This window comes from Anolis sagrei, chromosome 6 (assembly GCF_037176765.1).
Source record: "Anolis sagrei isolate rAnoSag1 chromosome 6, rAnoSag1.mat, whole genome shotgun sequence".
Classification (NCBI taxonomy): domain Eukaryota; kingdom Metazoa; phylum Chordata; class Lepidosauria; order Squamata; family Dactyloidae; genus Anolis; species Anolis sagrei.
The window spans coordinates 55,907,354-55,929,629 of NC_090026.1; the positions used below are offsets into that span (position 1 = coordinate 55,907,354).

Sequence of the window (22,276 nt, forward strand, 5' to 3'; positions counted from 1 at the left end):
AATGTTTTACAGTAAGCCATTCCCACTTGTGGTTTTCAATTTTACAAATTTGATTATTCATCGATTTAATTACTATGTTCTATCTAGGAATCTCCAGGTCTTCCAAGCATGAATCTTGAAGCACCTAGAGACTTTTTTTAGAGAGAACCCTTTTCTAGGTATTTGTCAGCCCTTCGTCATGATTCCATGATCAACTTTCAGCAGAAATTAACTAGAGTTGTGCTAAAGGATCTAGAGATTGCAAGAGAGGCATTCCCTTGAGTAAAATAATGTTTTTTATTTAGTTTCCTCACTTTTGCAGATTCCTTGTGCCCCTAATTCTCCAGCAAGAGTGAATGGGGCTGACTGTACTAGACTATGTTTACAAAATCGTTTCCAATTAGTTGGAAACTAATACCTTGTCTTTGATTACATCTCAGGTCTTGGTCAACAAGTCTTCCCCAGAACTGTTACAGAGGTTTTTGCCCCAGAGCATACCTTTAGCCAGATATCTTGCTCGATATTGTGATCAATAGTGGCATAGATGAGTATATAAGTGGGGTATGTACTGTAAAACTACTTGAAAACTTTTTCTCCATAATATGAGAAGAATCAAAATTGGGGGAAAACAACTACTGGAGAAAGAGCAATCTTCTTAGGTTGTTCTGTTTCTCACAGCCTTTGATCATAAAACTCAGCAAGATACTAGTTAACTCTTTGGCGTATGTTTTCCAGGCTTGTGGGGCTCTTTTGCCACCTGCCAGTAATATCAAAGCTCATATTCTCTAGTCACATTTAAATGAAGTAGTTGAGTACTGATAAGTATAGAATACAATTAAATTGCACTCCCTACCTGATATTTCTGAGCCTGAGCGTGATCTGACTGATCCATCAGTAAAGGATGCAGATTCAGAATCGGAATCGCTAGCTTCACTTCGTGTGTCATAATCATTTCCTTCTTTCTGATCTCTCTCATCTTGATCATACTCTTCATCCTCATCTCCATCCTCTTCTACTTCTTCATCTTCTTCTCCATCATCATCTTCTTCCTCTTCTTCTTCTTCCTCCTCCTCCATCCCTTCCTCCTCTTCCTCTTCCTCATTCTCAGTGTTTCCTGGATCAGAGGAGCCACTACTACCTGTTTCACGATCTGAACCATATTCTTCAGAATTCACTTCTTCTTTTGAAGAGTGGCTGGACCTGCTTGTCCGTCTGTCCACATCATGCCTTACTCTCTGTTTGAATAACATCAACAGTCATCAATGCCTAGCTTTTCTAGAGAAAGCTCGTAGAACCTACATGAGAGAACAGCTGATATTTTGCTAGTTATCAAAACCTTTCAAATGTATCTTCTATATTAAACTATGTGCTGAAATGCTTATAAATCAGTTTATCATTGCACCATCAGAGCAATGTGCATAACATTACAAAGTTTACAACACACAATTAAAGCAAAACAGAATATGTGGCGCAGCTGCATTAAGTTCACTCTGACCAAAAGGTCATGAGTTCGAAGCCAGCCCGGGTTGGAGTGGGTTTCCAACCAATTGTGTAGCCCGTTGTCGACCTTTGCAACCCGAAAGACAGTTGCATCTGTCAAGTAGGAAAATAAGGTACCACCTTAAAGTGTGGGGAGGCTAAATTAACTGATTTATGAAGACATAAAGACTTCAGCAAAAGCATGCAGGGAATGCGGAAGTACTTCATCAGTGTCGCAGATGGACGATGAAAGCGACAGCTCCCCTGGTGGCCAGAAAAAAGTTAAATAGCCTCTGTCTGTCTGTATATGTTGTATGTCAAAACTGGCACTGAATGTTTGCCATATATGTGTACACTGTAATCCGCCCTGAGTCCCCTGCAGGGTGAGAAGGGCGGAATATAAAAGCTGTAAATAAATAAAATAAATATTATTGTTGTTGTTATTTATACCCTGCTTTTTCTCTGCCAAAGGAGACTCAAAGCAGCTAACAATAAAATGGTAACAATATAAGAATTAAAACTTAACACATACAAACATTTAAATAGGAATAAACTTATGCAAGAGAACAGCATCATTAAAACCTATTAACAGTTGGATGTCCTGCTAAAACTGAGCAAGTTTTAGCAAGAGTAGAAATTCCACAATCAGGATGCTGCCAAAGAAGTAAAAACTTCTGTTGACAGCATAACCTAAGGCCTCTGCATAAGACTTTTTTTTTGTCATGTCAGGAGTGACTTGAGAAACTGCAATTCGCTTCTGGTGTGAGAGAATTGCCGTCTGCAAGGACGTTGCACAGGGGACACCCGGGTGATTTGATGTTTTTATCATCCTTGTGGGAGGCTTCTCTCATGTCCCCGCATGAGGAGCTGGAGCTGATAGAGGGAGCTCATCCACCTCTCCCCGGATTCGAACCTGCGACCTGTCGGTCTTCAGTCCTGCCAGCACAGGGGTTTAACCCACTGAGCCACTGGGGGCTCCACAAGAAGAAGTGATAGGGGATCATTTGTACTTGGGCTACAAATTTCAGTCTTCCCTCTCAAGCATCTTTTACAAGGACTATAAAGCACAGGTCAATACATACCGCTGATGCATCTGGTGTGGAGGACTTAGCCCTTCTGTCAGCATCCCTTTTCCTCACGCATGCCTTTTCAGATTGAGGTTTATACGGATCTCTTGAGCTGCTGCTTGTCATTCGAGTCTTCCTGTCACTTTCTGGCCGCTTGTTTCTATCAGACCTCTGATATTCCTCATTCTTGTATTCCAAAACTGCCTTTCCTTTTGTGCTCACTATTCTTTTGTTGTTGCTAACAGTTGAACTTGGAGGTTTTGGCAGTATTTGCCTTGAGGAATGCAAAGAAGCCTTCTGTTTCTTACTGTCTGCGGTCTCCATCCTCTCACTTTTTCTTTTGGATCCTTAAATTTAAAACAATAACAAAAACAAGTTTTGAAGTATTTTAGAGTACCTGAACTTTACTGAACCAATATTCAACAAACAAGGTAAGCAAACGTATTAGGCATAAGGACACAGTGCTAAAAGCCATTTTGTTTTACACCACTGACATACACAAATTCTAATATTATTCACTATTTAAAGTTCTGAAAACTGAAGTTTAATGGTCAAAATGACTAGACCAGTGGTTCTCAACCTAGGGTCCCCAGATGTTTTTGGCCTACAACTCCCAGAAATCCCAGCCAGTTTACCAGCTGTTAGGATTTCTGGGAGTTGAAGGCCAAAAACAACTGGGGACCCCAGGTTGAGAACCATTGGACTAGACAAAGGTCTCAAAGAGTAACCCAATTTGGCTATCCTATTCAACATGCTTCCCTATGGGAATTTTGACTGCTTCTTCATTACATATCTGAGTGCTTCTATTACATTCACACCATTTTTAAAATTATTATAGTATACTGATGACCAGAATTCTGCTGTATTTCTTTTCCAACAAGCAAAAAAAATTAACACAGAACAAACCATGTTCTGTCTTGTTTGGTGAGAGACAGAATGCATATAGGTCATTTAGCCTAGGTGTGGGTGAATGAACTGCACTGCCTTTATTTTTCTGATTTTAACTTTATATTTACTGATTTTAGTGAACTTTTCCTAGGGATAGATTTTCTCTCACTTCCTGTTGCTTCACCCCCATTTGTAACTAGGAGTTGGATGTTGGTAACTGCCTCTGTGTGTGCTTATATATTACACAGAGAGATTTAGGGGAAAGATCGTAATGGGGGAAATGCAACATAATCAACCATAAATTCACATATTATTTTAATCCATACTACAATCAAGATGGAATTATAGCTTTTTGACAATATCTAATATTGATGCAGAAGCTCGTATTATTGTGGAGGATCTTATGTATTGCCTGTTTTGTTGATGTACAGTTAATGTTTTAGTCAATGTGATGTTCATGCACTGGAATAACAAAAGAATGAATTCTTAAGAGCTCAAATAGCCTTTGAAAATTGGCAGGGGGGGGGGGGGAAGGACACTGGACATTTCAAAAAGAATGTGCAATGTAGAGCAATGTTGTCGTGAAATAGGAAACAGGGAAGTGGCACTATAAGTAGATGCTCTTCCTTGAGTGTGCTGTAAAGATCACACTGCCAGAACTTCACTGTAAGAACCAAACTAGACATAATGCCGTTAACACAATGGCTAGTTATGTGAACAGCACCATGTTTAGTTTGATCTTTATTCTGTTTCCTCAGAATCTTTGAGGAATACCCAAAACCTCAAGTAGCATACCCTTTTTCTCACTTTTATCTTGCTCACTATCAGGGTTATACAGCTCATCGTCATGATCAGGTGCATCAGTCAAGATATCCTCCAGAACATTCAATTCACCATCTGTAAACAAAATGTGATTTAAAAAAGACATTCAGAAACAGCAGTATCTGGGTGTAATATCGACTTCAATAGTGCTACATTCCAAAATCATACATATTTTCTTTCATCACTTTACTTAAGATAGTCAAGCTCTTCTTCAGTTAAGAGTTATTACGGTATATGCATGTATATGACTAAGTATATATGACAAAACCGCATTGAGTCGCCTAATTAGGCTGAAAAATGCGGTATAGAAATAAAGCAAATAAATAAATAATAAATAAGTTTCTGTAAGGATCGTCTCCTCTGTGTGTGTGTGTGTGTGTGTGTGTGTTAACAAGGTTAACAAGCTTGAACTATTCCCTGCGTGGGGTATAACTCGGGGAGTTTTTGGAATGGATTTTGGGACTTACTGAAACACTTGCTTCAGAACTTACATGAAGTAAATTCCAGGCTGAGAGCCTATTATACTTGTATCCTTGCATCATTTGAAGAAAGAAGAAATCTACAAAGAAGATGCATGAATTTAATGCTAAGGACTTTATGTGAGTTTTATTTCTGCAGATGGACTGAGCTATTTCAAAGCTGGATATTTTGTGTTTTTGAAGCTGCTTATTTGACTCTGTTACTTAAGAGTATATTTTGATTTTCCCATTTACTTGGCTCATATTTACTCATTGTGGATGCACAAAGGGCAGGGAAGTCTGGACAGGACTGCACGCATTCTGGGTTTGCTTTCGTAAAAACTCCAACAAGAGTGAAACTAATAAAGTCAGTGTTTTGATCATGGTGTCACTGAAAATTCAATCCTCATTATAAAAAAAAGAACAATATTCAGATTAGGTTTCACACTTATCATTCTCAACCACTCCAGAGGTTTTGTCCTACAATTCTGATAACGTTGAACAACCAGCTCTGTGGCTGGGGTTTATGAGAATAGCAGGCCAAACATGTGGATGGGACTTGGTTGGTAGCCTATGATATGTGAAAACAGTAATAACCCCTTGCACAAAATACTCAGATATCATTAAAAAAATTAAAATTGATCTTTATAATAAAACTACTTCAAATAACACACTGAAAAAGGCTGTGCTACCGTGACTTGGATCCCATTTTCATATTCAATTGCCAGTAATAAATTATAGAGGAAGGATGTGATGGAAATTCATGTCAGCTACAGCATACTTAGGCGATCTCTCGCTGTCCGAGTAAGATTGCCCTCCAAGTGCACTGCCCTGGTAGTGGGTACATAGGTGACTGTGGAGTCCTATTCTTGACCAGCATGTTCTCTCACAGTGAGGGTATGGGTAACCAGGTGGAAGGCGGTCCTGGTCGAGGTTGGCTTGACGCACCTTCCTCTTGGCACGTTTCTCTCTTTTGCCCTTCACTTGTGCCTCTTCAAATTTTACAGCACTGCTGGTCACAGCTGAGCTAGAGTGCTCTAGGGCCAGGGCTTCCCAGTTCTCGGTGTATATGCTACAGTTTTTAAGGTTGGCTTTGAGCCCATCTATAAATCTCCTTTCCTGTCCTCCAACATTCCGTTTTCCATTCTTGAGTTCGGAGTAGAGCAACTGCTTTGGGAGACGGTGATCAAGCCTTTGAACCCGCCTGTCTTCCCAAGAGATTTGCAGGATTTTTCAGAGGCAATGCTGATGGAATCGTTCCAGGAGTTGCATGTGAAGTCTGTAGATAGGCCACGTTTCACATGCATATAGCAAGGTTGGAAGAACAAGAGCTTTATAAACAGGCACCTTGGTATCCCTAAGGATATCCCCGTCCTCAAACACTCTCTGCTTCATTCGGAGAAATGCTGCACTCACAGAGCTCAGGCGGTGTTGTATTTCAGTGTCAATGTTGATTTTTGTGGGGAGGTGGCTGCCCAGATAGCAGAAATAGTCAACATTTTCTAATGTTACACCACTAAGCTGTATTGCTGGCATTGCAGATGGATTGGCTGGTGCCTACTGGAAAAGCACTTTGGTTTTCTAGACGATCAATGACAGACCGAGCTTCTCGTATGCTTCTGCAAAGGTGTTTATAGTGGCTTGCAGGTCTTCTTCTGAATGTGCACAGACAACGTTGTAACCAGCATATTGGAGTTATATATCATATGTTGTTGTAACCTTGGTTTTGGCTTTCAGTCTGCTGAGGTTAAATAGCTTGCCATCTATCCAATAGATCATTTCCACTCCGGTGGGAAGCTTCCCATCAACAAGATGAAGTATCATAGTGACGAATATAGAAAATAAGGTTGGGGCAATAACACATCACTGTTTGACACCTGATTTCACCTTAAATGGGTCACTTTGGGAGTCACTGCTGTCTAAGACTGTTGCCATCATGTCATCATGGAGGAATCCCAGGATGTTCACAAATTTGTCAGTATACAGCAGGCATGAACAAAGTCTGGCCCACCAGGTGTTTTGGACTTAAACTTCCTAAAGCCTACTGGCTTGGAGGGCTGAAGTTTGCCCATGCCTAGTACACAGCCTATTAGAAAAAAATATTCATTTTGCTACTGATGAGTTCATTTTACTTCAAGCACAGATCTTTAAGTTCTTCCAATCAGGTACATTTTTGAGAAATAAAGTCTTCTCTTCCCAATCCAGTTCACAATTCTGCTATTTGCTCACTGTTATTCAATGGAATATAGAGTGTCTAGTTAGAAACTTGATTTTTGGCAAAGGGCAAACATTCTTGTGTACTATGGACTAAGTTCAAAATATACGAAACAGTATGAATTGGATGCACACTACTCTTCTGAAAATGGGTAAAGTGCAGTCTCTGGGCAACATACAGCTCCTGGAAGTTTTTTTTTGCTTCCTAAGCTCCATGAAATTCTCTAAGATATAGGACCAACACCTACTGTCAAATATCACTGGCATGATCTCTCATGATGTCTCAAGCCCAGTAATTTGAAATTTGATAGCAATCTGACAGCACAAAGGGAAAGTGGTGGACCTGTGGGTAGGGTACAATTAGAGTAGGCTGGGACTAGAGGTATTGCAGATGAGCCCCTGCTGCACAAATTTAGAAAGAGAAAGTTGCTTCTAGCTCCCTTCCTCTTTACAAAAAATCAAGTTCTTGTTTCAGGGAAAACAGATGAAACCAAGTAGTTAATGAAGCTTAGTGGTATGTTAGTTTATCCTAAAGAAGAAACTTGATCCTTGGTGCTAGACGTCAAGAGAAAAACTAAAAATCCCTTTTCAGAAGAGGAGAAACATTGTTGCCTTTGAGGAGTTGTGGGTTTTTCGGGCTGTATGGCCATGTTCTAGAAGCATTCTCTTCTGACGTTTTGTCTGAATCTATGGCAGGCATCCTTAAAGGTTGTGAGGTCTGACTTCACAACCTCTGAAGATTTTTTTTGTCGTGTCAGAAGCGACCTGAGAAACTGCAAGTCGCTTCTGGTGTGATAGATTTGGCCGTCTGCAAGGACGTTGCCCAGGGGACGCCCGAATGATTTGATGTTGTATCATCCTTGTGGGAGGCTTCTCTCATGTCCCCGCATGAGCTGGAGTTGATAGAGGGAGCTCATCCGCCCCTCCCCGGATTCGAACCTGCGACCTGTCGGTCTTCAGTCCTGCTGGCACAGGGCTTTAACTCACTGCGCCACCGCAGGCAGCCAAAACGTCAGAAGAGAATGCTTTTAGAACATGGCCATGCAGCCCGAAAATCCTACAAAAACTTTATTTAACCCTCTGTGCCATCGCAGGCAGGCAAAACGTCAGAAGAGAATGCTTCTAGAACATGGCCATACAGCCCGAAAAACCTACAAAAACTTGGTGATTCCAGCTATGAAAGCCTTCGACAATACATTGTTCCCTTTAGACCTTCCTAGACCATTGTTGGGGGAATAATTCTCTGGCAACTCTTTGCTGGGGAAGGGCTCTTTCTGCATCCCACACTACCAAAACTAATACCTTTTTCTTTTTGATATCTTGTATTTTTCTATTCCTCCTTTATCATAGCTCAAATGGGAAAAGCTAGAGCTGGCCAAGGAGTGTGAGGGAGAAACTTTTACAGACCTGTAAAAATATGAACTAGTAATAACAAATACATAATAAATTGGCCTTTTCCCTAAAAATGAGGATACTGCAACAAACATGGTCATTTAAAAATCCAGCCCTCGTTTTATCTTTCAAAAGTCTGAAGAAATGCAACAAGGCTTTCCAAATACTTCAGAAACTATAGTTAACATTGGACAAAATTTCAGGTAAGCAACAGCTCTGTCATTCTTATTCAGTGATTTCTTGACCCTTCCTTGCTTCAAATACTCTAGATCTTGTCACAGTATTCTACAAGATCAGATTATGGACCTGAGGTTTCTATGTTACAGAATTTGGAAACCAACTTAATATTTTTCAATTTTGTAATACAGGAATTCTTGGATTAGCAAAGCCTCTGGCAAAGACAATCTTTTTATGACATCTTTTTTTGTGGAGGCACAGCCCAGGCCAAGCCTTTCTTATTTTCTGCCCAGCTGGAAGCCTTTTTTAAAAAGCAGAATTGACATTGGGAAGATGGTGCAGGAGGTCTTCAGAAAAGCATTTTTATACAGACCTCCTTCACCATACATACAGCAGCATGTTTGCAATGAATAAAGCAATGCAGCTTGAATTGGGAAATAATGCCAATGAGATCCTACTGCTGCTGTGCTTATGTATATCAGGTAAGGTAAATAGATGCTTTCAGAAGCACTTAGTGAACATGTGTAAAGAGCAAAACAGAAACAAAAGGGGGAAAGTGGATTAGTTTGCCTCCTCAGCTTCCATGTTTTGTTAAAAAAACATATCTATACCTTTCCCACAAAAACAAAAATCATAAGCAAAGTGGAAATTGTTGGAAAAAACTAATTTTGCAAGGAGCATTCAAGTGGTCTCTAGAATACTCAAAATAGTTTGTCTATGCAAAATTTCCCTGATTTGCTTCATTTATTTCACATGTGTATCATGTTAGTTTTCTGTAAGTTTGCTGAGATATACTGAACTGTTGTTTTGTTTTTTGTGGAGGAAGAAACCTATCCCATTTCCTTCCAAGCTATTTCTAACTCTAATATTGAAATTTCTTTAAAGAAATAAATCCCAGGACAATAACTATTTTGTAACTGAAGTATAACTGTATAAGCACATTCAGTCAATATATTATTTCCAAGTAAAAGTACAACAGAGACTCATACTGTCTCAGAAACCATTTCCATTTAAGCAGAGCATGCCTAAATGTGTCAAAGGCTACTCTAAATCATAAATATAATCAAAACCCAAGAGACTATAATCACATTCAATAAGGGTTTTATAGTTTTATTCTAGACAACTTCTATCTGAACATAGGTCAGTCTGCTAGAGAATAAGGGCCCATCTACATGGATATTTTACCACTATGCGAGAGCCGATTCAGGTTAATGCAGCATGGAACCATGTTGCAAAAAGCCAAGAGATGCTTCAGAGTCTCCCCAAACCTATTTATATGGTCATTTCATATCATGGGTTCAGGTGGTATGAAGACATGAAATAAGATTTAGTGCCCCTTGTCTTGTCTTAGAACTGACCACCAGCTGAAAATGGCTAGTCGCCATCTCTTGTTGACTGCAATGACATTGACTGGGACAAAAGGGCAATTGGAGAAGGAAAGAGAAAAAAGAGGGGCGATTCTTTCTTTCCCCTCCTATGTTGCTCTAGCACTCCAGTCGACAAGCCATTTCAGAGTTGGTTGTCTCTGCTACAATCAGAACAAGAGGGGATGGCCAGGAGCCCTCCCCACCTCTACAGTAGTCCTGAGGCTGGCTGAACAGACTTCCACAGAGGCAATTCAGAGTTCTGCATTCTGGAATAGATTTGGAGTCAAGTGTCAAGGCAGATATGGCCACAGATCTCAACCTGTGGGTCCCATGGTGTTTTGTCCTACAACTCCCAGAAATTCCATACAGTTTACCAGCTGTTGGGATTTCTGGGAGTTGAAAGCCAAAACATCTGGGGACCCACAGTTTGAGAACCACTGCTATAGACGCAAGAACAGGAAACCTAGATATCTAAACTATAGAATACATATTACAGTGGGCATCAGGGAGATGCATTTGGGGTCATTAAACTAGTTATATTTGTCATTATTTCAGACATTGCTGTTATGGTTTCGGTTCTAGCACCTAGAAGCAGGTGTGCAAACTCAACTAATGTCAACTACTAGGCTGCAGAAGATGGTGCTCCTTTCCAAGGGCTTTAACATTCCTTAAGAATTCAAAATGCAGAGCTGGGATGGGGAAAGTGCAGACTTCGAGGGCCATTTTTGCCTCCAAATATCTCCCTGGTCTCCCACTGTTGCCTTCCTCAATCTAGACCAGGCATCCTCAAACTGCAGCCCTCCAGCTGTTTGGGATTCCAATTCCCAGAAGCCCTAGCCAGCTGTTCAATGGCCAGGAATTCTGGGAGTTGGAGGCTCAAACAGCTAGAGTGTGACAGTCTGAGAATGCCTGATCTAGACCATGGCGACTTAAGATTCTCCAGATGTTGCTAGACTACAGCTTTCTCACTCTCTTAATGCTAGATAGGTTTCCAGAAGAGCTGAAGTTTCTTACTGTGCTAGATTTCCACTATGAGGTATTTTATCTCAAATCTTAGTCATCACCACTCATGCCTTTATGACTTTAAAGGCAGATTACTGAAATGTTTTGTATAAGAATTTATTGTTTACGGTAGTACAGAAGCTTAAGATGGTCCAAATTCCTGTACTCTTGCACACATGAGCTCCATCAAGATGATAGTGCTCTTTTATCTGTATTTGATCTACTGGATAGAGCCTATCCTGACTTTCATGGAAGATAACAATTAAACGATTTAAAAGCCTAAGTGACTTGGATCCAACATACCTGCCACATCATTAAGTTCTGCCATAGTTTATGCAATTTCACTGAGAGCATATTCCTTGCACCATGATTCTATATAGACTAAGATCCTCATCATCTGCAAAAACCAGAGTTACAGTTTTGCTTACTAGCACCCAGAGAAAAAGGTCCCTCTGGGAACTTGCTAAATCCTCCAGATGACTTTATTTTATGCTTCCCCAGAAAGTTACCATGCCATACAAATTCCTAGCAGAGATATTTCTCTAGCACCTCTAACTCTGTAATATGCTAGGAGTCAAAGTAAGCTGGTTTAATGGTGTTTGATGCTATCCGTGGTTTCCACTATCAGCAGTCTGGCCATGAACATATTTCCTATGGATACATGGCGTCTTACAGAACATTAAATAGTATAACAAGTATGTGCTGCAAATGCTATCACAACTTGTACTGGAAGTTTATCCAAGATCAATAATCCTAGAATGAAATATAGAATTTTATTCATTCATTACATATAATAGGGAACAGATTAGCTTTTTATATAGAATCATAGAATCAAAGAGTTGGAAGAGACCTCATGGGCCATCCAGTCCAACCCCCTGCCAAGAAGCAGGAATATTGCATTCAAATCACCCCTGACAAATGGCCATCCAGCCTCTGTTTAAAAGCTTCCAAAGAAGGAGCCTCCACCACATTCCGGGGCAGAGAGTTCCACTGCTGAACGGCTCTCCCAGTCAGGAAGTTCTTCCTCATGTTCAGATGGAATCTCCTCTCTTGTAGTTTGAAGCCATTGTTCCGCGTCCTAGTCTCCAAGGAAGCAGAAAACAAGCTTGCTCCCTCCTCCCTGTGGCTTCCTCTCACATATTTATACATGGCTATCATATCTCCTCTCAGCCTTCTCTTCTTCAGGCTAAACATGCCCAGTTCCCTAAGCCGCTCCTCATAGGGCTTGTTCTCCAGACCCTTGATCATTTTAGTCGCCCTCCTCTGGACACATTCCAGCTTGTCAATATCTCTCTTGAATTGTGGCGCCCAGAATTGGACACAATATTCCAGGTGTGGTCTAACCAGAGCAGAATAGAGGGGTAGCATTACTTCCTTAGATCTAGACACTATGCCCCTCTTGATGCAGGCCAAAATCCCATTGGCTTTTTTTGCCGCCACGTCACATTGTTGGCTCATGTTTAACTTGTTGTCCACGAGGACTCCAAGATCTTTTTCACACGTACTGCTCTCGAGCCAGGCGTCACCCATTCTGTATCTTTGCATTTCGTTTTTTCTGCCAAAGTGGAGTATCTTGCATTTGTCACTGTTGAACTTCATTTTGTTAGTTTTGGCCCATCTCTCTAATCTGTCAAGATCGTTTTGAATTCTGCTCCTGTCCTCTGGACTATTGGCTATCCCTCCCAATTTGGTGTCGTCTGCAAACTTGATGATCATGCCTTCTAGCCCTTCATCTAAGTCATTAATAAAGATGTTGAACAGGACCGGGCCCAGGACGGAACCCTGCGGCACTCCACTTGTCACTTCTTTCCAAGATGAAGAGGAAGCATTAGTGAGCACTCTCTGTGTTCGTCCACTTAACCAATTCCAGATCCACCTCACCGTAGTTTTGCCTAGCCCACATTGGACTAGTTTCCTTGCCAGAAGGTCATGGGGGACCTTGTCGAAGGCCTTACTGAAATCCAGGTACGCTACATCCACGGCATTCCCTGCATCTATCCAGCTTGTAGCTCTATCGAAGAAAGAGATCAGATTAGTCTGACATGACTTGTTTTTGATAAATCCATGTTGACTATTAGCGATGACTGCTTTTGTTTCTAAGTGTTTGCAGACCACTTCCTTAACAATCTTTTCCAGAATCTTGCCCGGTATCGACGTGAGGCTGACCGGACGGTAGTTGTTTGGGTCATCCTTTTTTCCCTTCTTGAAGATTGGGACCACATTGGCCCTCCTCCAATCTGCTGGAACTTCTCCCGTTCTCCAAGAACTCTCGAAGATGGTTGCCAATGGTTCCGAAATGACTTCCGCTAGTTCCTTCAATACTCTGGGGTGTAGTTGATCTGGCCCTGGGGACTTGAACTCATTAAGAGCGGCCAGGTATTCCTGAACGACTTCTTTCCTAATTTGGGGTTGGATGTCCTCCAAACCCTCATCCACTCCATCTTGCTGAGGTTGAAGACTCTCTTTTTGTGAGAAGACCGAGGCAAAGAAGGCATTAAGTAGTTCTGCCTTTTCCCTAATATGTGTGCATGTGTTGTTGTTGTTTATGCCTTCAGTCGTTTCTGACTCTTCGTAACCTCATGGACCAGCCCATGCCATAGCTCCCTGTCAGCCGTCACCACCCCCAGCTCCTTCAGAGTCAAGCAAGTCACTTCAAGGATACCATCCATCCATCTTGCCCTTGGTCGGCCCCTATTCCCCTTTCCTTCCATTTTCTCAAGCATCACTGTCTTCTCTAAGATTTCCTGTCTTCTCATGATGTGGCCAAAGTACTTCATCTTTGCCTCTAATATCCTTCCCTCCAACGACCGGTGGGCTTTATTTCCTCAAATATGGACTGGTTGGATCTTCTTGTGGTCCAAGGCACCCTCAGAATATGCATGTGTATGTATATAAATGCAATTTTTCCTTGACAGGTGATCTGGCAGAGATGTGATTGGGAACATAATTTTCATCAAAAGCAAATAATTCATTCTGAGTATTGGTGCCATCCTAATACTAGATCAGTGCCATCCTAATAGTAGATTTTTATTGGTATGTTTAACCAGAAAAGCTTTTTGTAGCAGTTTCCCCAGACTAGAGGAGTTGCCAACAAAACAAAATACGGTTAATGTGTAACACATGTAAAGTAGGTATTGAGAAAGCCCACAAAAATGTTTTATGGGTGTTACAGTTTAAAATTTCTATTTCCCATCTTTACAAGAACCTCAAATTATACATTAGTCTAAAAAAAGATTTCAAATTCATAAGTACAAGCAACATACTTTGGTGAACTGCCTATGAACTAACAATTTACTATCTAAGCCTTCCATCCTCAAATATTATCCCTATAGTCTAATCTTCAGCAGTTCAGATTTATTTATGTATTTATTTACGACATTTACATGCCGCCCTTCTAACCCCGAAGGGGACTCACGAGCGGCTCAGAAGGTATATATTACATACAATATATTATATTATTAGTATATAATATATAATATTATATAGTATTAGATATATAGTATTAGATATATAATATAGTATTATATATCTAATACTATAAATATTATATGTATATACAATATATTATATTATTAGAATAGCACAGGAGACAAGGTGGAACTGTCCCCTGGCCTCCCCTCTCTTCACTCTGGCCCAGAGCAAGTTTGTGTTGGGGAGAGGCATCTCCAGCTGATGGCATCTCCAGGAGACAAGATGGAAATGAAAATGCAGGCTACAATCTTCCAGTTCATTTCATAGTCATCATGATACACCTATATAAGGTGTTCCTACATAAACCTGACTGTGCAAGACTACCTTGTCAATATTTGCCTCAGCACACAGAAGGCAGAACTACTGCAGTCACCACTCTGCAGTACGTTGTTCCTGTGAAATGCAAAAAGGACCCCCCCCCCTCCTTGGGTTTGAAAAGCTTTCTAAAATTATTTTTAAAACAAGCACTGAACCTAAAAATAAATGCATAATTATGTCAAGGATCAAGCTGTGTGATAACAGGGCCGACTCACACTTGTAAAGTAAGTCTATTTAAATACATTATTCCTCTTACCCCGCTTTGTTCTTAATTCTGCCCACAAATACTCAGTAGTGGAAGAGCAACCCATATTTTCTACACGTTTTAATGTTGTCCATCACGTTTTATGCAGCATTTAAATAACTACTGAACTGCTGTAACACAGAGCTCACATCTAGCACAAACAATGTGATGTGGCGGCAAAAAAAGCCAATGGGATTTTGGCCTGCATCAATAGGAGCATAGTGTCTAGATCTAGGGAAGTAATGTTACCCTTGGTTAAACCACACCTGAAATACTGTGTCCAATTCTGGGCACCACAATTGAAGAAAGATATTGACAAGCTGGAATGTGTCCAGAGGAGGGCGACTAAAATGATCAAAGGTCTGGAGAACAAGCCCTATGAGGAGCGGCTTAAGGAGTTGGGCATGTTTAGCCTGAAGAAGAGAAGGCTGAGAGGAGATATGATAGCCATGTATAAATATGTCAGAGGACGTCACAGGGAGGAGAGAGCAAGCTTGTTTTCTGCTTCCTTGGAGACTAGGACACGGAACAATGGCTTCAAACTACAAGAGATTCCATCTGAACTTCCTGATTAAGAGCCGTTCAGCAGTGGAACTCTTTGCCCCGGAGTGTGGTGGAGGCTCCTTCTTTGGAGGTTTTTAAACAGAGGCTGGATGGCCATCTGTCAGGGGTGCTTTGAATGCAATATACCTGCTTCTTGGCAGGGGGTTGGACTGGATGGCCCATGAGGTCTCTTCCAACTATGATTCTATGAAATAAATAAATAAATAATTTGTTGTTCATTCGTTCAGTCGTCTCCGGCTCTTCGTGACCTCATGGACCAGCCCACGCCAGAGCTCCCTGTCGGCTGTAACCACCCCCAGCTCCTTCAAGGTCAGTCCAGTCACTTCAAGGATGCCATCCATCCATCTTGCCCTTGGTCGGCCCCTCTTCCTTTTACCTTCTACTTTTCTCAGCATAATTGTCGGCTTTGCTGTCTCCTCATGATGTGGCCAAAGTACTTCAACTTTGTCTCTAGTATCCTTCCCTCCAGTGAGCAGTCGGGCTTTATTTCCTGGAGGATGGACTGGTTGGATCTTCTCGCAGTCCAAGGCACTCTCAGCACTTTCCTCCTACACCACAGCTCAAAAGCATCTTTCTTTGCTCAGCCTTCCCTTAGGTCCAGCTCTCACATCCGTAGGTTACTACCGGGAATACCATGGCTTTGACTAGGCGGATCTTTGTTGCCAGTGTGATGTCTCTGCTCTTTACTATTTTATCGAGATTGGACATTGCTCTCCTCCCAAGAAGTAAGCGTCCTCTGATTTCCTGGCCAGAGTCTGCATCTGCAGTAATCTTTGCACCTAGAAATACAAAGTCTGTCACGCCCTCCACATTTTCTCCCTCTATTTTCCAGTTGTCAATCATTCTTGTTGCCATAATCTTGGTTTTTTTTATGTTTAGCTGCAACCCGGCTTTTGCGTTTTCTTCTTTCACCTTGATTAGAAGGCTCCTCAGCTCCTCCTCGCTTTCGGCCATCAGAGTGGTGTCATCTGCATATCTGAGGTTGTTAATGTTTCTTCCAGCAATTTTCAACCCAGCTTTGCATTCATCAAGCCCTGCACATCGCATGATGTGTTCTGCATACAAGTTTAAAAGGTTGGGTGAGAGTATGCAGCCTTGCCGTACGCCTTTCCCAATCTTGAACCAGTCTGTTGTTCCGTGGTCAGTCTTACTGTTGCTACGTGGTCCTTGTACAGATTCCTCAGGAGAGAGACAAGGTGGCTTGGTATGCCCATCCCACCAAGAACTTGCCACAATTTATTATGATCCACACAGTCAAAGGCTTTAGAATAGTCAATGAAGCAGAAGTAGATGTTTTTCTGAAACTCCCTGCCTTTCTCCATTATCCAGCGGATATTGGCAATCTGGTCTCTCGTTCCTCTGCCTTTTTTAAACCCATCTTGAACATCTGGCAACTCTCGCTCCATGTATTGCTGTATTGTATGTATTGTATAATAATAATAAACCTTTATTTATACCTCTATTTTTTGTTTTAAATTAGGATCAAAAACACATTTACTATATACCAGTGGAGAAACCAAGGCCCCTTCTACAGTGCCATATAATCCAGATTATCAAATCAGATATTCGCTTTGAACTGGATTATGCGTCTACACTGCCTTTAATCCAGCTCAAATAAACCTTTATTTATACCCTGCTACAATCTCCCACAGGACTCAGTGCGGCTTACAAGAGGCCGAGCCCAAATACATCATAAAACATAACAACAATACAACAATAAATAACTCATAAGAAAGCAAAACAATACGATAATGACACGGTGCAATTAAAAACCGATGGCAGGGCCAAATGTAAGAATTAAAATTTGAAAATGCTGGGCATGTCCAGGGAAATAGGTTGGATATTTTAATGATAGGCCTCAAACCATGCAGACATATCTCATCTGATGACTTGGAAAAAGCACCTATGTGCTGGTTTTTGTTTTAAATTAGGATCAAAAACACATTTACTATATGCTAGTGGAGAAACCAAGGCCCCTTCTACAGTGCCATATAATCCAAATTATCAAATCAGATATCCGCTTTGAACTGGATTATGCGTCTACACCAGTGTTTCTCAACCTGGGGGTCGGGATCCCTGTGGGGGTCGGGAGGGGGTGTCAGAGGGGTCACCAAAGACCATCAGAAAACATATTATTTTCTGTTGGTCATGGGGGTTTAGGGTGGGAAGTTTGGTCCAATTCTATTATTGGTGGGGTTCAGAATGCTATTTCATTGTGGGTGAACTATAAATCCCAACAACTACAACTCCCAAATGCCATATTGAGTATTTGTGCCAAGTTTGATCCAGACCCATCATTGCTTGAGTCCACAGTGTTCTCTGGATATAGATGAACTCCAAAAACTCAAGGTCAATGTCCACCACACCTTCCCAGTATTTTCTCTTGGTCATGGGAATTCTGTGTGCCAAGTTTGATTCAATTCCATCATTGGTGGAGTTCAGAAGGCTATTTGATGTAAGGTGAACTATAAATCCCAGCAACTCCAGCATTACCAAATGACAAAATAAATCATCCCCAACCACACCAGTATTCAAATTTGGGCGTATCAGGCATTTGTGCCAAATTTGGTCCAGTGACTGAAAATATATCCTGCATATCAGATATTTGCATTGCAATTCACAACTGTAGCAAAATTACAGTTATGAAGTATCAACGAAAATAACGTTATGGTTGGGGGTCACTACAACATGAGGACTTGTACTAAGGGGTCGCGGCGTTAGGACGGTTGAGAACCACTGGTCTACACTGCCTTTAATCCAGCTCAAAGCAGATAATCTGGATTCTGTATGGCAGTGTAGAGGGGGCTTGAAGTGCCCCCTTCCTCCCCGAAGATTCTCGTGAAACAGGGGGAGGGAGGCAAGGAAGGCCTGCGAGGCGACCTTTCCTTGAAAGAAGGGGATCCAAGGCCCGAGCCTGGGGTAGAGTAGGGCGAGCGCGCGACCTTCCCAGGCAGCGCTTCTACGCGAGGCCCCCGCCTCCGCCTCCCACCCAGGCCCCGTTGCTATGGCAGCGAGAAGGTTCACCAAGGAGGGGGAGGCGGCTCTCGGGTACCTTTCTCTTCCCGGCTCTCGGCCGCCATCGTTCCGCTACCACCGCCGCCGCCGACTCCCTCGTCCAGACGGCGCCTTGGCGTCTTGTTGCGCCTGAGAGAGAGCGTGCTCGCCGCTCGCTTATGTGGACGAGGGCAAGGAAGCGATGACAAGAAGCGGCCCGAGAGCCTCAAGCAGAGCGACGCTCCTCTGCCGCTCCCCACCGTCGACCAAAATGGAGACTGCGCAGGCCCCTCCTCCTCCTCCCTCGCTTCCGTCCCGACTCCCTACGCGACAATCCCCTGCCTCCCACAATGCACCTCGCCTTTCACGCACGCTGACGTCATAGCATGCGAAGTGCCGTTCGCTCTGTCGACGTCAAGCCTAGAGATATATATATTTATAGAGCACTCCATCTCTTTGCTCACATCGGGAACGTCTTGGTTCATTGCGACGAGCTTTACACTAGGCTTGGGCAATCCATGGTTCTAAATGGTTCTAAAGTACTTACAAAACTAAAGTTCTGGTGGTGAAAATTTCAGAACTCTAACAAAACTTTCAAAATTTCATTATTATTTCATTATTGGTAATTTTAATGACAGAACCAATTAGGAACTGCCATTTATCATGAAATTTTGAGAGTTTTGTTAGAGTTCTGAAATTTTCACCACCAGAACTTTAGTTTTGTAAATACTTTAGAACCATTTAGAACCATGGATTGCCCAAGCCTACTTTACACCTCTTTCTCCGGAGGTGGAAGTGAGAAGAAAGCTGCACATACACACATAACAATCATCATCATCATCATCATCATCATCACCCAATACAAAAGCCAGCATTATTATTAAATTATATTTCATAATATTCATTATCTATCTATCTTCTATCTATATAAATAAAAATGTAATGTTCGTTTGTGGGATTCACAGAACTCAAAAACCACTGGATGAATTGACACCAAATTTGGGCACAAGACACCTAAGAACCCAATGTATGTCCTTCACTCAAAATTTTTTGATTTTGTCATTTGGGAGTTGTAGTTGCTGGGATTTATAGTTCACCTACAATCAAAGAGCATTCTGAACTCCACCAATGATGGAATTGGGCCAAACTTAGCACACAGAGCTCCCATGACCAACAGAAAACACTGGAAGGGTTTGGTGGGCATTGACATTGAGTTTGGGAATTATAGTTCACCCACATCCAGAGAGCACTGTGGACTCAAACAATGATGGATCTGGACCAAACTTGGCACGAATATTCCATATACCCAAATATGAACACAGATGGAGTTTGGAGGAAATAGACCTTGACATTTGGGATTTGTAGTTGCTGGGATTTATAGTTCATCTACAATCAAAGAGCATTCTGAACTCCACCAATGATGGAATTGGGCCAAACTTAGCACACAGAGCTCCCCTGACCAACAGAAAAAACTGGTGGGCATTGACATTGAGTTTGGGAATTATAGTTCACCCACATCCAGAGAGCACTGTGGACTCAAACAATGATGGATCTGGACCAAACTTGGCACGGATATTCCATATACCCAAATATGAACACAGATGGAGTTTGGAGGAAATAGACCTTGACATTTGGGAGTTGTAGTTGCTGGGATTTATAGTTCACTTACAATCAAAGAGTATTCTGAACTCCACTAACGATGGAATTCAACCAAACATGGCATACACAACTCAACAGTTTCCTGGACCATCTTAACAAAAATCCAATTCACAATGGAAAAAGAAAATGAAGGAAGACTGCCTTTTCTAGATGTCCTAGTCATCCGCAAACCAGATCAACAATTGGGTCACACCGTCTACAGAAAACCCACACACACAGATAGATATCTACATAAAAACTCCAACCATCACCCAAGTCAAAAAAGAAGCACCATTAAAGCCTTGGCAGACCGTGCAAAAAGAATCTGCGAACCCCACCTCCTCCAAGATGAACTGAACCACCTCAACTGGGCTCTCCAGGCCAATGGATACTCCACCTCAGACATCAGAAGAGCTGCAAGACCAAGAACAAGCCACGAGAGTAAAGATGAAGATCCACCCAGAGGATGACCCAAACAACTACCGTCCGGTCAGCCTCACGTCGATACCGGGCAAGATTCTGGAAAAGATTGTTAAGGAAGTGGTCTGCAAACACTTAGAAACAAATGCAGTCATCGCTAATAGTCAACATGGATTTATCAAAAACAAGTCATGTCAGACTAATCTGATCTCTTTCTTCGATAGAGCTACAAGCTGGGTAGATGCAGGGAATGCCGTGGATGTAGCGTACCTGGATTTCAGTAAGGCCTTCGACAAGGTCCCCCATGACCTTCTGGCAAGGAAACTTGTCCAATGTGGGCTAGGCAAAACTACGGTGAGGTGGATCTGTAATTGGTTAAGTGGACAAACACAGAGAGTGCTCACTAATGCTTCCTCTTCATCTTGGAAAGAAGTGACAAGTGGAGTGCCGCAGGGTTCCGTCCTGGGCCCGGTCCTGTTCAACATCTTTATTAATGACTTAGATGAAGGGCTAGAAGGCATGATCATCAAGTTTGCAGACGACACCAAATTGGGAGGGATAGCCAATAGTCCAGAGGACAGGAGCAGAATTCAAAACGATCTTGACAGATTAGAGAGATGGGCCAAAACTAACAAAATGAAGTTCAACAGCGACAAATGCAAGATACTCCACTTTGGCAGAAAAAACGAAATGCAAAGATACAGAATGGGTGATGCCTGGCTCGAGAGCAGTACGTGTGAAAAAGATCTTGGAGTCCTCGTGGACAACAAGTTAAACATGAGCCAACAATGTGACGTGGCGGCAAAAAAAGCCAATGGGATTTTGGCCTGCATCAATAGGAGCATAGTGTCTAGATCTAAGGAAGTAATGCTACCCCTCTATTCTGCTTTGGTTAGACCACACCTGGAATATTGTGTCCAATTCTGGGCTCCACAATTCAAGAGAGATATTGACAAGCTGGAATGTGTCCAGAGGAGGGCGACTAAAATGATCAAGGGTCTGGAGAACAAGCCCTATGAGGAGCGGCTTAGGGAACTGGGCATGTTTAGCCTGAAGAAGAGAAGGCTGAGAGGAGATATGATAGCCATGTATAAATATGTGAGAGGAAGCCACAGGGAGGAGGGAGCAAGCTTGTTTTCTGCTTCCTTGGAGACTAGGACGCGGAACAATGGCTTCAAACTACAAGAGAGGAGATTCCATCTGAACATTAGGAAGAACTTCCTGACTGTGAGAGCCGTTCAGCAGTGGAACTCTCTGCCCCGGAGTGTGGTGGAGGCTCCTTCTTTGGAAGCTTTTAAACAGAGGCTGGATGGCCATTTGTCAGGGGTGATTTGAATGCAATATTCCTGCTTCTTGGCAGGGGGTTGGACTGGATGGCCCATGAGGTCTCTTCCAAATCTTTGATTCTATGATTCTATGATTCTATGAAAAGTGTTCCTGCCATACATCAAGGGAACCACTGACCACATAGGGAAGCTGATGAGGAAACACAACATACAAACCATCTACAAACTCACCAAGAAAATCCAACAAATGCTACGTTCAGCAAAGGACAAGAGGGATCCTCTCACCTCTGCAGGAGTCTACCGTGTACCATGCAGCTGTGGACAAGTCTACATAGGGACCACCAAACGCAGCGCCCAGACATGCATCAAGGAACATGAAAGGCACTGCAGACTACTTCAACCAGAGAAGTCAGCCATAGCAGAGCACCTGATGAACCAGCCTGGACACAGCATATTATTTAAGAACACAGAAATGCTGGACCACACCAACAACCAC

The 22,276-nt window shown here is 42.2% G+C and overlaps 1 protein-coding gene across 3 annotated transcripts in view; it reads right to left on the bottom strand.

Moving 5' to 3' along the window:
* The window catches only part of YTHDC1 (YTH N6-methyladenosine RNA binding protein C1), a 39,288-nt gene extending 20,531 nt beyond the window's left edge, over positions 1 to 18,757 (bottom strand). For all 3 annotated transcript variants that reach the window (XM_060781398.2, XM_060781397.2, XM_060781395.2), the window contains exons 1-4: positions 18,495 to 18,757; positions 4,209 to 4,310; positions 2,541 to 2,872; positions 833 to 1,214 (exon numbers count right to left, since the gene is read on the bottom strand). In XM_060781398.2, coding sequence (XP_060637381.2) covers positions 833 to 1,214; positions 2,541 to 2,872; positions 4,209 to 4,310; positions 18,495 to 18,522 — 844 coding nt within the window. In that variant the 5' untranslated portion in view covers positions 18,523 to 18,757. The remainder of the gene's footprint in view (positions 1 to 832; positions 1,215 to 2,540; positions 2,873 to 4,208; positions 4,311 to 18,494) is intronic.
* Between the last annotated feature and the right edge of the window lie 3,519 nt (positions 18,758 to 22,276).